Source organism: Xenopus tropicalis, chromosome 4 (assembly GCF_000004195.4).
Source record: "Xenopus tropicalis strain Nigerian chromosome 4, UCB_Xtro_10.0, whole genome shotgun sequence".
NCBI classification, from domain to species: domain Eukaryota; kingdom Metazoa; phylum Chordata; class Amphibia; order Anura; family Pipidae; genus Xenopus; species Xenopus tropicalis.
In genome coordinates this window covers 134,908,705-134,923,287 of record NC_030680.2, presented here as the reverse complement: position 1 = coordinate 134,923,287, position 14,583 = coordinate 134,908,705, and the positions used below count along the sequence as shown (strand labels likewise).

Sequence of the window (14,583 nt, the reverse complement as noted above, 5' to 3'; positions counted from 1 at the left end):
GCATGCGCACTTGGGGGGGAGAGGGTGTTGCGCGATCGCGCATGTGCACTCGTGGGGGGGCGGGGGCGGCCTCGGGGCGCCGAGAATTTAAATCCGGCCCTGGGGACGCAGTCTGTTTTCACTAAGGTCTAACAAGAATTTTATAATTCACTTTTAGGCCACGACCACACCCAGCAGACCCACTACCCCACCCTCTGCCCTCCTTTCTGCTTAAACCTCCAGCTCCCTCTCAGTTGGGGCGCGGCTGGGGAGGGGGCATTTTTATTCTATAAAGGTCGCTTTGTCTATAGTTACCCCACTGCCCGCACCAAGTGAAACACCTGTACCGTAGATCTTTGCACACATTGGTATGAAACAGGGTTTTAGGCTGCAACCAAAACAAATACATTATGGTTTCAATATACTGCTATACAAAAGAAAGTCATAGGCACTTATAGACAACCTGATCAGGCAAACAATATGGCAGCTTTCATTCATATATGATAACATAACACCATATTTTAATGAAGGGGCATAAAGTATAAAAATATTATATATACCCAAATAAAAATTAGAAGAAATTGAAATCATGTTTTTCTGTTATTTTTAAAGGGGAAGTTAACTCTTAGTTTGTTATAGAATGTCCTATATATAGCAATTTTCAATTTAACTTTTTAACTAGTTTATGAATTATTTGCCTTTTTCTCCTGCCTTTCCATTTTTTAAATGGGGGTCACTGGCAACCCCCGGCAACCAAAAAATGATTGCTCTGTGAGACTACAATGTTATTGCTATTGTTATTTTTTAGTGCTTCTCTTTCAGTCTCACATTCTAACCACTCCCTGGTTGCTATGATAAATTGGGATATAGCAACCAGATAGCTGCTAAAATGCCAAACAGGAGAGCTGCTAAAAATAATTAAAAAAAACAAAAAAAAACCAGTCCAACTGCAAAATGACTCAGAATGTCACTGTGTGCATCATACTGAAAGTTAATTTAAAGGTGAAGCGTCGGAAGAACTTATCATTTACTTTACCAATAAAGCCAATCCTATTTCCTGCTGTTTATCAGTGCTAATTCTGGCAGGTACTTTGCTACCCGCATCACTGAGAGACTAATGGAGTGAATATTATGAAGGAAGATAAACTGTGCACTGACATTTATATAACCTTTATCAATTCCTTGCTTTCTATAATGCAAATTCTCCAAACCCATAGCAGTCACCAAGCAGATTTCTGCTGTAAAACTGAATCTATAACACTCAGCACAGGGATATAAACAGGCAGTTAGGAGTCTCCGGCCACAGATATATTTCCTTTATAATCCCTGTTCAGGTATCCACCAAGTCTCTGGGCGGTGGGATTAGGTCCCTGGGGTTCAGCCGAGCCACAAGGCAGACATCATATGAATCGTGCATGGGGGCTCTGACGCACGCCACATTCCACTGGTTGTCCCAAGGGTCAAGCTCCAGGATTTCTTTTGTAATGACTTCATACCGGTCTGCAAAACAAGGCCACCCACAAGCACATTAAACATATTAATATCAAATATTTATTTACACAGATATAGCACGTCTCCCTTTTTTTTACTTTTACTGTTTGTCAACGTTCCTCATCTCTGTGTGTTCTAATAGCCAATTACATTATACAACACTGAGAGCACTGTACATGGCTCCTATAGATCATAAAGTGACCGTTTCACCCATTGCCCTAAATGATATTGCTAAGACCCTCGCTCATAAACACTGACGCCTATATCTTCCGGGTTACACTGCATCAGGCTTATGGGTTTGAAAATGACATTGTTAGTCAGGCCCGGACTGGCAATCTGTGGGTTCTGGCAAATGCCAGAGGGGCTGCTGTAAGATGCCATAGACACTCACTATTTATTGGGCTGGGGGGTTGTTTGGGCTTCTGGGATCAGGCAAATGCAAGAGGGGCTGCTGTAAGATACCATAGACACTCACTATTTATTGGGCTGGTGGGGGGCTGTTTGGGCTTCTGGGATCAGGCAAATGCCAGAGGGGCTGCTGTAAGATACCATAGACACTCACTATTTATTGGGCTGGTGGGGGGGCTGTTTGGGCCTCTGGGATCAGGCAAATGCCAGAGGGGCTGCTGTAAGATACCATAGACAGTCACTATTTAGTAGGCTTCTGGGGGCTGTGTACTTAAATACCAGGGACTATTTTCAGTCCCCATTCAGACCTGTTACAAGTCATCTTTCTCCTGATCTCAAGAATGTCTGCCAACTAAAGCAAAATTGGCGGAGGAGAGGATGCGAATGAGATAAATACAGAAAATAACATCTCTACATGTCAGCTGTCTGCAGCTGAATTCTCAGTATTTGAACAGTAACACCAAATAATGAAAATGTTTTGAAGTAATTAATATATAATGTACTGTTGCCCTGCACTGGTAAAAGTTGTGTGTTTGCTACAGTAACACTACTATGGTTTATATAAATAAGCTGCTGTGTAGCCCCGGGGGCAGCCATTCAAGCTGGAAAAAAGGCACAGGGTACATAGCTGATAATTAGGTTTTCATTTTTTGGTGGCTGTAAATCCGGGCAGAGGTGGGGACGCGACATCACTGGGTGGGGATGTGATGCCATGGGGGTGGGGCTATGGCACCATAGGGGTGGGACTATGACGTGGCGAGCAGCCGATTGCCTCGTCAGTTTTTCCCAATTTGGAAAACTGGGCAGGCAGTTTTGATCCGGACAGCCCTTCCAAAAACTGTGTATAATACAATGGGAATCTAGACAGCTTATCCGTTACCTGCTAGGTAACCTGTGCCTTTTCTCCTTTTTTCAATTTATAGCCCATGGCTACACAGCAGATTTTTTTAATATTAACTATAGTAGGGTTCCTGAAGCACACACACAACCAGTGCAGGGCAGGAGTACATAATATTTAAAAATATAATAATTACTTTGATACACTTTTATCTTTTGGTGTTACTGTTTATTTAAAGGTCTAGGGATTGTCCCTATAAATAAAGGTGCATTTATGGACTAGGAGACTTCCTGCATTTTTCTGCCTAAAACTCCGAATCCAGAGGGTATCTTTGCAGGTTTTATGCCACCTATTGGAAATTCCTTTTTGGATGCTTTTGAAAGGGCGGTCAAATGAAAGAGAAAGATTTGGGACAAATCTGAACAGCAGTGTAGGTCAAATAACTGTACAGCCTAGGAAAGGAACGCATTTGAAGCCTTAAGAATAACACAGACATTATCATTAAAAAGCCAGATATAGTCAGGGTCGTTGTGGTTTAAATACACTGAGGAAGCACTCTAACAATGAGAGATCCTGGGCCACTATAAAAAAAAGGTACTAACCCCACCATTAAGATCAATAATCTATACCAGTATGATTAGTGATGCCTGATATTGGTATAATCCCAAAAAATGGCAAAGATTTATTAATGACCTATAGTGTCTGAGCTTGGGTCGGTCCTGGAACCTCTGACTATGTTTGTAAGTGGAATCTTATCCCCATTGTAAGAAAGGATACACAAAAAAAAATAATAAAACATGTTTACTATGGAAATAGAAAGTTTTAATTTCCTGTATAAATGACAATTTGATTAATGGTAATCAGTACAGGTATGGGATCCATTCTCCAGAAGTAAAAGTTCAGAAGTACGGGAAGGCCATCTCCTATAGACTCCATTATAAGCAAATAATTATAATTTTAAAAAAAGATTTCCTTTTTTCTCTGTGATAATAAAACAGTACCTGTACTTGATCCCAACTAAGATATAATTACCCCTTATTGGGGCAGAACAGCCCTATTGGGTTTATTTAATGGTTAAATGATTCCCTTTTCTCTGTAACAATAAAACAGTACCTGTACTTGATCCCAACTAAGATATAATTACCCCTTATTGGGGCAGAACAGCCCTATTGGGTTTATTTCATGTTTAAATGATTCCCTTTTCTCTGTAATAATAAAACAGTACCTGTACTTGATCCCAACTAAGATATAATTACCCCTTATTGGGGGCAGAACAGCCCTATTGGGTTTATTTAATGGTTAAATGATTCCCTTTTCTCTGTAATAATAAAACAGTACCTGTACTTGATCCCAACTAAGATATAATTACCCCTTATTGGGGGCAGAACAGCCCTATTGGGTTTATTTAATGGTTAAATGATTCCCTTTTCTCTGTAATAATAAAACAGTACCTGTACTTGATCCCAACTAAGATATAATTACCCCTTATTGGGGGCAGAACAGCCCTATTGGGTTTATTTAATGGTTAAATGATTCCCTTTTCTCTGTAATAATAAAACAGTACCTGTACTTGATCCCAACTAAGATATAATTACCCCTTATTGGGGGCAGAACAGCCCTATTGGGTTTATTTAATGGTTAAATGATTCCCTTTTCTCTGTAATAATAAAACAGTACCTGTACTTGATCCCAACTAAGATATAATTAACCCTTACTGGAGGCAGAACAGCCCTATTGGGTTTATTTAATGGTTAAATGATTCCCTTTTCTCTGTAATAATAAAACATTACCTGTACTTGATCCCAACTAAGATATAATTAACCCTTACTGGAGGCAGAACAATCCTATTGGGTTTCATTAATATATAAGTGATTTTTTAGTAGACTTAACCCCATAAGTAATAAAAGGCACTTTTGCCAGGAGCAGTAACCCATAGCAATAAGATGTTTGCTTTAAAACGGGTGACCAGTAAATACTACCTGCTGATTGGTTGCTATAGGTTTCTGCACCTGGGCAAACTTAGTGCCTTTTATTACATCCCCCCCTTAAGGTATGGATATCCAAATTATGGAAAGACCCCTTATCCAGAAAACCCCAGGTCAGGGCATTCTGAATAACAGGTCCCATACCTGTACAAACTGATCCAGGAAACCATTTGCATTCCAGTGGATGTGCCAAAATGCACCAGGATGAAAAATGCCATGTGTCATTTAAAGTCTTTTTTAATTTTCTTTTTTTTCTTCTTTAATTTTCTTTTTCTTCTCTTTTTTCCTCTACTGCAGTTTACATAAGTTTCATCCTAGTTGTATTTATATTGTGCCCCACACAAATGTTTACTTGCTCTCGCTATTAAATATTTATCTGTTCAACAGAGTTCCGGGCAAAGACTAATAAACTTATCCAGTAACTAAATCACATATTCAGCTTAAAATAAACAATAGGAAAAGGATTTTGGAGAACTGTTCCTGCTCTTAAAGTTTAAAGTACTTTATGAGACCAAGTTTCAAGATTAGTTTAGATCAGATTGTGCATCAGTTTCTATTCCAGCCATTTATAGTTTTATCCTTTTAAACATTGGCTTGTGTTTACATGATAAATAAATGAATTGCTTCGTGAGTATTTGGCCGGATTCTCGGCCTGCGTCCCTAGGGTTGTCACCTTTCCCAGTCTGTAACTTCAGGCAGGAGGGTGGGGTATGACATCACTGGGCAGGGCAGTGATGTCATGTGAGCGGAAAATCGTGCCATCACGGGGGCAGGGCTTTGACGCGGGGATCGGTGATTGCCTGATCGCTGCGTCAGTCTAGGACAGTGATCCCCAACCAGTAGCTCATGAGTAACATGTTGCTCATCAACCCCTTGGATGTTGCTCCCAATGGCCTCAAAGCAGGAGCTAATGTTTTGAATACTTGGCTTGGAGGCAATTTTTGTTGCATAAAACCCAAAGTAAAGCCAAACAGAGGCTTCTGTAGGCTCACATAGGGGCTACTAAATACCCAATTATAGCCCATATTTGGCACCCCCAGGTACCTTTTTCATGCTTGTGTTGCTCCCCAACTCTTCTTACATTTGAATGTTGCTCATGGGTAAAAAAAAGATTGGGGATCCCTGGTCTAGGAGAATCCTGCTCAGTTTCCTAATGTGCAAAACTGGGCAGGCAGTATTGATTTGGATAGCCCTTACGAAAAACCAGGCTGTCTGGGTTAAAACTGGACAGGTGCCAACACTGGTCCCAACGCTTGAAAAATGTTATAGTTGTGTCTGTACCTGGAGCTGCCCGAAGCAGAATTCCACGTGCAATTGCTCGCGTATGCGGTTCCTCAACTCGCCTCGTGGCAGCAGCGCCCTTGGATGCTCTTCTTATGCCACTAAATTATATTAAATGCTGTGAACACACAGTGGGGGCCCTGCAGGCAGGGAGATATGTGTCGCTTCAGTAGCAGAGTTTTGGCTGCGGCTCAGCCCTAGGTATCCACATTGCAGAACGCACAGCTACAAAAGAGATTCTACTGTATAAAGACTGACGAGTGACAGAACATAATACCTTACAGACGCACATTATGCAGAAAGGGGTAGATGAGGTTCATTTCTATTTTGATCTTTGTCAGCCTTTAAAATTTGAGCTGCAAAAGCTTCAACTGTTAACAGAACCTTTGATAATTTTGTGCTTTTTTCCAGCTCTCGGCCTTTTTATCTCTGCATGAGCAAGTGAGGAAGCAGGGCCTGAAATCCCCCTTTTATACCTATTATCTTCTTAGTTCTTAATTTATTTCTTATTTCTCAAAAATGATCTGCAAAATGGTAAAAATCTTTTTTTTTTAATTTTGTTTGTGTGGTAGCAAAGTCATCTTCTTTGCTCCATTCTTTAGAAGAGTCAGGATTCACATCCAGATTGGGAGTCAAAATAGGCCCCGGCATTTCAAGTACCCAGAGGCCCAAACAGCCCCCCCCCCAGCCCAATAAATAGTGACTGTCTATGGCACCTTACAGCAGCCCCTCTGGCATTTGCCAGAATCCACAGATTGCCAGTCCGGGCCTGGCAGGATGGATGCAATGGCAACCATGGGTTTGTACACATGTACTTTACTGAACTGCGTCACTATGCACTCTTAATTGGGTCAATTTTAGAGCACCAGTAGGTGCATTTAGAAATGACCTCAAATCCATTGGCTCTAACCAAAACCAAATTGTGTGTAACCAAATGTTACAAATACTTACTGTCTAATTGGTTAGAAGTCTCCAAATCCAGCTATCGGGGAAGTCCAGCCTGCCCACTAGGGCTGCTTTTGAAGTCCCCTTCCCTGCATCCTTGGGCGCTAGAGGCTGTAGATCAAAAGCAGCTGGAGGGCTGCATGCTTAATAACTCTGATTTTAGTATTTTTCTGAATCTGGTGTCCCCCCATCCTTCTTCTTTGTTAATGCCCTGTGGCAGGGGAAGGGAGGGTGTCGGTGGTTACAAAGCAAGATCAGTGGGGATGAATGCTTGAGTGGCTCAGCAAATGAGATGGTTATGCTGCTCCTGGAGGACTCTTTGGTTGCATCATTGATCTCTCATTCTAGTCAGGCGCTGACATTGATTTCTCTCCGGAGATGGAGAATGTACACACAGAAGGAACTCAGGTATTTTCCTTGTGCACTGAAGCAAGCATGTAATTACCAGCATGGCTTTTACTGCCCTATATAATCATGCACCCAACTGGCCTCAGAACTGGCTGGTATACACTCTACATCCGCTCAGTACACAAATACATGTAGGGCTCATGCTTTATATTCTGTATTTAGAGGACTTTGACACTGACTCCTGAAACAAAACCAAAGGGGTCTGGGTGGGAAATGCAGCTAGCCTAATCTCTCCGCAACCCTTAATGCAGGGGGTAAGGACATGGCCCCAATGCAGGCTACGCACCTCACATCTCAGAATGATGAGCAAGGTAGAGGGCAAAGGGCAGAATGCCTACGTGCCCCCCCCCCCCCCAGGCCTCCCCTTTAGAACCAAGTTTGAGCTAATGCAGGTCACTCTTAATTTTAAGTGCAGTCTGCAGGTCTCTGCTCCAAAAAGTGGTGCCTTTTTTTGCACTTTGCACACTGCCTAAACAGTCAATATCTAGCTGAATGACCAGATGTTTTTAGGCAGGTTTAACATTCCCTTCGGGTGCGGAGTATGTTGGCATGTTGATGTGGACCTTGTCCTAATGACCTGTATCCCGTCAATGTGATCCAATCATTTGGCCTGAGGGTGGGCCTATCGGGTAGCTGAAGGGTTGGGCCGTGGGCATATCAGGGAAAGATTCACAGATCTTTCTATGTATGGCCACCTTTAGATGGCCAAACATGCAAAGATATGGTTTGGCTGTACTGTAGTCTTAGCTCCATTGGTGCATCACCAGATTTTCAAAATTCATAATTGGTATTGATTGGTATTGGTCAGAATGGTGGGAACAGCAACTTGTTACTCTACACTGTTAGGGATGCACAGGTACCAGCATACAACTACAACTTGCAGGGTCTTGACTCATTGCCAAGACCCCCCAAGAAACATTGTGATATCAGTTATCCTGCCATAGTCCCAAATTTATTTAGACAAGCAATAAGTGTTCACCCCAAGTGAGCTGAGCAATGAATAACTAGGAGATCATATCCGCACTCATCATCATTTTAGACTTCGAGCTTACTCCCACTGTCCCAACCACAGGTTTGATAACGGCTGAACCTCAGTTTGTCCACTAAAACTAATGTTTGTTTTATGAGAAGCCACTTAACTACCCACTATATTTTTGAACTGTGAGATAAAACTAGAGCACCCACAAAAAAATAAATAAGGAGAACCTGCAAAATATACACAGAGAGTTAGAATCAAACCCATGACCCCAGTACTGAAACCATTCCTTCACTGTGTGTTTGGCTTATTGATAAGCACAGAATCAGTCTTATCGGCATAGCAACCCATCGGCTGAGGTTGCTATGGAATTTGCAGTAGTTGCCATTATCTGGGCATTTTCTTGATGGGTCATTGCATGATACAACAGGTGCCCTAAAGGAGCATACACTTGCCATTTGTGGCATGTCTATAACAATAGAGCAACTATGGTTTCAGCAGCACCTTTGGAAAAAGTCAATATTGCTGAAATACCTTTTGTTTAAGAACTAGGCATAAAACCTGGAAATTAGGACAGTTAGACACCAGGGTATATATGAATGGTGGAAGGACAAATTATCTGAATGTTTTACATAATAAATGTCCTCAGTTGCATGGGCTAATTCTTATGTGTTATACTGTTAACCTTGATCTGAATGCTCATATGTTGCCCATATGTTACCTTCCCTGTCAAAGTGATGACAGGGTAGGTTGTTATATTCCACTGCATTCCCATGTCTCAGAGAGAGAGAGAGTGTCCCAGGGAGAAGGCTATGCTAGGAAAATGTGAGACCTCGCTAAGCAATGAGATGCCTGGAAGTAGGTGAGAGGTTATACTAAGCAATATACATGCATTGCCAAATGTTCCCCTCCTGTAGGAGGCATGCAGTCTGCAGCTTAATGTTCTTCCCCAACAGCAGGAACCGATTGGCTGCTTGTGCCAAGGCCTGCAGGGGGCCCATGAGAGCAGCATTATTCTGTATACAAGGGCTCATTTCCAGGATCCCTAAATAGCAGCCATGCACAAAACACTTAGCCTAGCCCTTGTGATGTTGCCAGTGTGTCAATAGGAAGATGTCTCCAAGAAGTGCCCATAAGGCCTCCTGGACAATATACAGTTTAAGATGGGAGTGCACGAGCCATAGCATTGAGAGGAAAATGGGAGGACATAGTGGCAGTATGTAGTGGGTGGCAGCAGGAAAGGAGAGACTGGCAGGGAGCAGCAGCTGTAGAATGGAGCTGGGCAAAGAAGCAAAGCTGGTAGGAACTTCTTGAAGCAGGTACTGCAGGTTGCCTAAAATAATCCCTTGCCAGTAATTAGCTGGGGGTGTTTTTTATGTCCAAGATTAGCTGAGCTCTGCTCTACACTCAGGAGCTACGGGCAGAGTTAAGCTCTGGTGTAATGTAGCCTTTACATCTGCTTGCTATTGGCCTGAGCTAAGGGAAGCTTTCAAGGGATATTGTAATTATGAAGAACATATTGTTCCCCTCATTAAAGAACCTGATACTTTTTAATGACCTGCATAAGCGCTGCCAGCTAATACCCTACTGTATTTAAATTCATACTCCTTTCTGTCTTTGTTATGAAGACGTTCACGCCTGCGCTACACTGAGCCAGGTCTGCGACCACTGCAATTCAGCCCAACTGCTCTTGGTGAACTACATTACCCAGCTATCTGCTATCAGATTATATCCTTGTTCTTCGCCTTCCTAAATACAAGAGCAGATATATGACCACTGGGACAGCCCACATTGGACTCCTCACACAGTAGTCTTCCCCCTTGGTTCTAACTAAGAGTCTAAAATCTGGATAGCTGTGTCAGTTACATTAGATAAGGTGCTTGGGGTTTTTAAAACACTGTACCCCTCATTGCTAATGTCCCAGTCACTTACATGTTCAGAACTCCTCTATGCTACTGGAGGGAACTGATCATTTAGTTACCCTTTATGTTAGCAGGCAGTCTCCTAGAGTTTATAGACCAGGGATCCCAACCTTTTTTACTTGTAAGCCACACTCAGATGTAAAAAGTGTTGGGGAGCCACACAAACATGAAAAATGTTCTTTTGGGGATGCCAAATAAGGGCTGTGATTGGCTATTTAGTAGCCCCATATGTGCTGCTGGCCTGTAGGAGACTCTGCTTGGAGTAAAACTGTGTCTCTGTGCTTCCAAAACTTGTCTCCAAGCCAGAAATGTAAAAATGGGCACCTACATGTACAGACTTAGGGTTAGATATGTTCCCGCCTAAGTTCCACTTGGAGGGCCTGAAACTTGGGGTTGGACATGTTTTCAAGTTGACTTTGTGCAGAATTGTCAAGGGCTCTACAGATTTTTTAAACCATGAGAGCAGTGAATTTAGACCTATGGATTTTGGCCCTTTTACAGTCCACCATTTGGCCTGGGCCATCCTTAGGTGATAAGGTAAATATATGAAAACTTCATTTCACAATCCATTCAGATACCATTCTGAAATAGTTCCTCTATTGCACAATAGTTAACCTTTAGGCTGTGGTTGGAGGCATAAGGGAAGCAAGTAGGTATTCTATCCTAATCTCACTCTACGCTGGCCAGGTAGTGCTCAGGCCAATCCTACAGGGACCAGGACCATTTTTTGGAAATTACTTTTTTATATGAATTATCATCCTTTTGTCATATACAACACTCGTCAGGATCTAGTTATTTTCTGGACCGTGGCGGAAAACAAAAGCAGCCACTTGGAAAGCTTATAGACAACAGGCAGACAGGGTCCTGTAGACATGGAGCATCGGGTCGGCTACCCAAGGGTAGGTCGGTGGGTTTGGGTCGGGTACAGGTTTGCCGACCAGACTGTTGCAGGTCTCAACAATATACTATAAGCTGTTTGGCTACACCCCATTGCATCCTGACTGTATTCTGTTCTCGCCCCAGCTTTGCTGGATGCTGCCAGTATCTCAAATAGTTTTAGGAGGGTTTTTAGGCATTTTAGTTAAAGTGGTTAAAATACATTTGGCTGTGGTTTTGGAAAGTAGGATACTGGGCTCTTACTGTGGGTGGCTAGGAGAAGGACCCAAAATTGGGTTGCTTCTAAAAAAATGGGAAGAATTGCCATGTCTGCTGCCCCACGTCCCACTGACCCACCATCTCTTGTATTTCAGAGGTTGGTACTGGCTTAGTAAATCTTACAATGGGCCTGCTGGGCTTTAGCTGTTGTTGCAGTGCATTGGGATTTGTAAGGAAGGAGACAAAGATAATGGGTTAATATACTAATCCCACAGCCAGAGGGAAGAATTCACAGCTCTGCATGGATCTATATCAATTTGTGTCTAGAAGACTGTGTTCCCATGTAAATGAGAGCAATATACAGTATATTCCAAGCTGTGCATTAATATGCACTTATACAACCACAACTTTAAACCAATTATCTGCCAATAATTACTTTTCCTTCTCTGAAAAATTGTTTTCCTAGCGAATTCCCCGCTGCATTCTGTGCTGACTAAGCCCTATCTCATACTCTACAGCCCACGATATCAAACTGGCGCAGCATTAAAGGGCACATGTACGTCCGCAAGTGCAATTTCCAGCACGATCGCCATGTTTGTTCCAAAGGGGCAATTCTCTTGATGCAAAAAAAACATTTGCGAGGGCAAGGAGCCCATTTTGACCCAAGTGCCTTTAATGATAGTGGGTTTACGTGCAACTTACTGCAGGGAAATTGCGACTGTACAAGTGCCCTATTGTATTTTCAATAAAGAGAATACTCTCCTCTAATACATTTGAAACAGATTTAATAAAAATATTAACAATTATGGGAACACATATCATTTATTTTTAGCACCTAACGCCATAACTATACCATTACATTTCCCACAGTTGCTTTTATTAGAGAAGGAATCCAAGGATGACCTAGTTTCGTAGTATATCTCTGTACGGACTATAAGCATACTGATATATTCATTATTGCTGAGCTTGTTTCCCTATTCCAGGCTATTGTGGCTAACAACACTATCAAGTTATGTCCCACCATGTCCACCAACACATAAGGGGATAGTGTCTAATGTCACTTTCATCAGCTATTTCAGCAAGCTGTCAGGAGCAGTTTTCCTTAGTACTCTGTACTTCCTTCCCTGTAGGCCTTTGTTCACAAGGGAAAATACAGTAGGAAATGGAGTGTCCAAATTAAATTGTTTCCCACCACATGTACCCTCCATTGAAGAAAACAAACATAAGGGTTTAATAGTGTTACAATATACATGAATGCTAGCTTCTCTTTCATAGGAACTTTAAACATTGATTTACGGCAGTTAGCAACAACCACCCCCATATAATGAGATCGGGGCCAGATTGTACGTTTTTGATCGTGTAGCAGAGGTCTGGAAACATTTCCCCCTGTGCCCAGAATCCGATTATTCTGATGTGTTCATTCCACACTGCTCTGCAGAATGAGAGGGCTTAGAGTCTAATTTTATCTGCGGGCAGTGGGATGAGCAACGCGGAGTTAATCCCTTTGAGAGAGTTGAACCACATAATGGCATTTCAGGGGGTTGCTGAAGGTTAAAGGGACATAAACACTTTTGTATTTATGGGGTGTAAGTGCTATCCTGCTTCTGGTATAAATTATAGTATATACATTCATAACAAAAACTGTTTTAGTGTGATTACAAACTGTATTATTTTGAAGGAGGTTATGCCTAGGCAGTAGCTTAGCTATAAACAGACTCCCACAGACTCCCCTGAGTTTAGACTCAGACCTTAAGGTAGTGGTTCCAAAGAGGTGCCAATTCCCTGACGTTTAGTTAGGGAAAGATTATAGGGGGAAAATGCAGATTTAGCCTTCTAGATGTTCCTGGAAGCCCAGCTTAGAAGTCAGTTATTATGAAATTCAGAGTAAATTCCTAAAACTATGGCTGAGAGATCAATCTACTTACTTATATGTATCATGATAAGGGGGGTAGGCTGAACAAGTGTGGGCACTGAAGGGGATCTAGAACTGAAAAAGTCTTAAAACTTCTGCCACATGGGGAATTTGGGGGGTTTGATAAGTCTAAGCTTGTGGCAACCAAACCACCTGTGCCATATTTCAGACAGTAGCCATATACTGTAGCAGGCAGTAGCCATATAGCAGGCAGTAGCCATATAGCAGGCAATAGCCATATAGCAGGCAATAGCTATATAGCAGGCAGTAGCCATATAGCAGGCAATAGCCATATAGCAGGCAATAGCTATAGGGCCCTGCCAGAGATCATTTAAGCTACATGGCTGAGTGCCCTATACATCTTTCCCTTTGCACAAATGCAAGGACTTGTGGTAGATAGTAGGTATAGCAAGACTGTAAGGGGGCCAGTAGGATAGAAATAGGTAGAGAAAGGTGGCATCAATAATTTTACGTCACAGAATCTGATAGCCAAAAGCTGTAGGGGGTGCTGAGAGTTGTAGTTAACAGCTGAAGGTTGCACAATCCTGCTTCTTATTAAAGTATGTTTTGACTCATAGCCTTCCATTTTGAACCCTTTGCCTTCCAGGGCAATGGCTGAGTAAAGGGCAATAGGCAAATCATCTTTCCTGTAATGTGACCTTATACCCCAAAGCTTTGGTTGACGTTGCACCTACATCATTAGCAGGCAAAGGGTTAAAGGCAACACTGGTGAAACCAAGGAGACACAGTGAGGGACATGCACCTCAATATGGAGCAGATTTCATACTTTCATCTCTATGATGCCAGATCTTGCACCCACTAGAAATGGTTTGCCCCTCCCAACCCCTGTACATTTTTACCCTTGTTTTTACCTGCTCCTTGAAATCCTCCACAGACGTACAGTTTTCCTTCCACAGCCCCGGCGCTGCTGGCATTGCTCCTTAGAGAAAGCAGAGGGTAAGGCATGGCAGGCCCATCTCTCCAGAAGTCTCCGTCTGGGTTATAAATCTCCACGGCATCTAGACACTTCCTCACTTGGCCTTTGTCTGGCCCGATACAACCAATGCCTCCTGCCAAGGAAAAATGCTTCTTGTTAGCTAGAGTCTCACCAGTGGTCCTCCATCTCATTTACCATGGGTGCACTTGGAACAAATGATACAAATTAGGATGTGACCAGTTCAAACTAAATACATCACTGCTTAGCACCAGCAACGCTATAGGGCTTATTTATGATCATAGGCAGGGCTGCTTTAATAAATGGATGAAAGGGGCATTTGCCCAGGGCTCACCAGGATAGGGGGCCCACTAGTGCATGCAGGCGCAGGGGTGGCAGAACCCTAATT

General features: G+C 42.5%; 1 protein-coding gene across 1 annotated transcript in view; it reads right to left on the bottom strand.

Annotated features, from left to right (window-relative positions):
* Window positions 1-712: 712 nt before the first annotated feature.
* Window positions 713-14,583, bottom strand: part of kbtbd12 (kelch repeat and BTB (POZ) domain containing 12) — a 38,228-nt gene continuing 24,357 nt past the window's right edge. The window contains exons 5-6 of the mRNA XM_002933082.5: window positions 14,113-14,310; window positions 713-1,479 (exon numbers count right to left, since the gene is read on the bottom strand). Coding sequence (XP_002933128.2) covers window positions 1,310-1,479; window positions 14,113-14,310 — 368 coding nt within the window. The 3' untranslated portion in view covers window positions 713-1,309. The remainder of the gene's footprint in view (window positions 1,480-14,112; window positions 14,311-14,583) is intronic.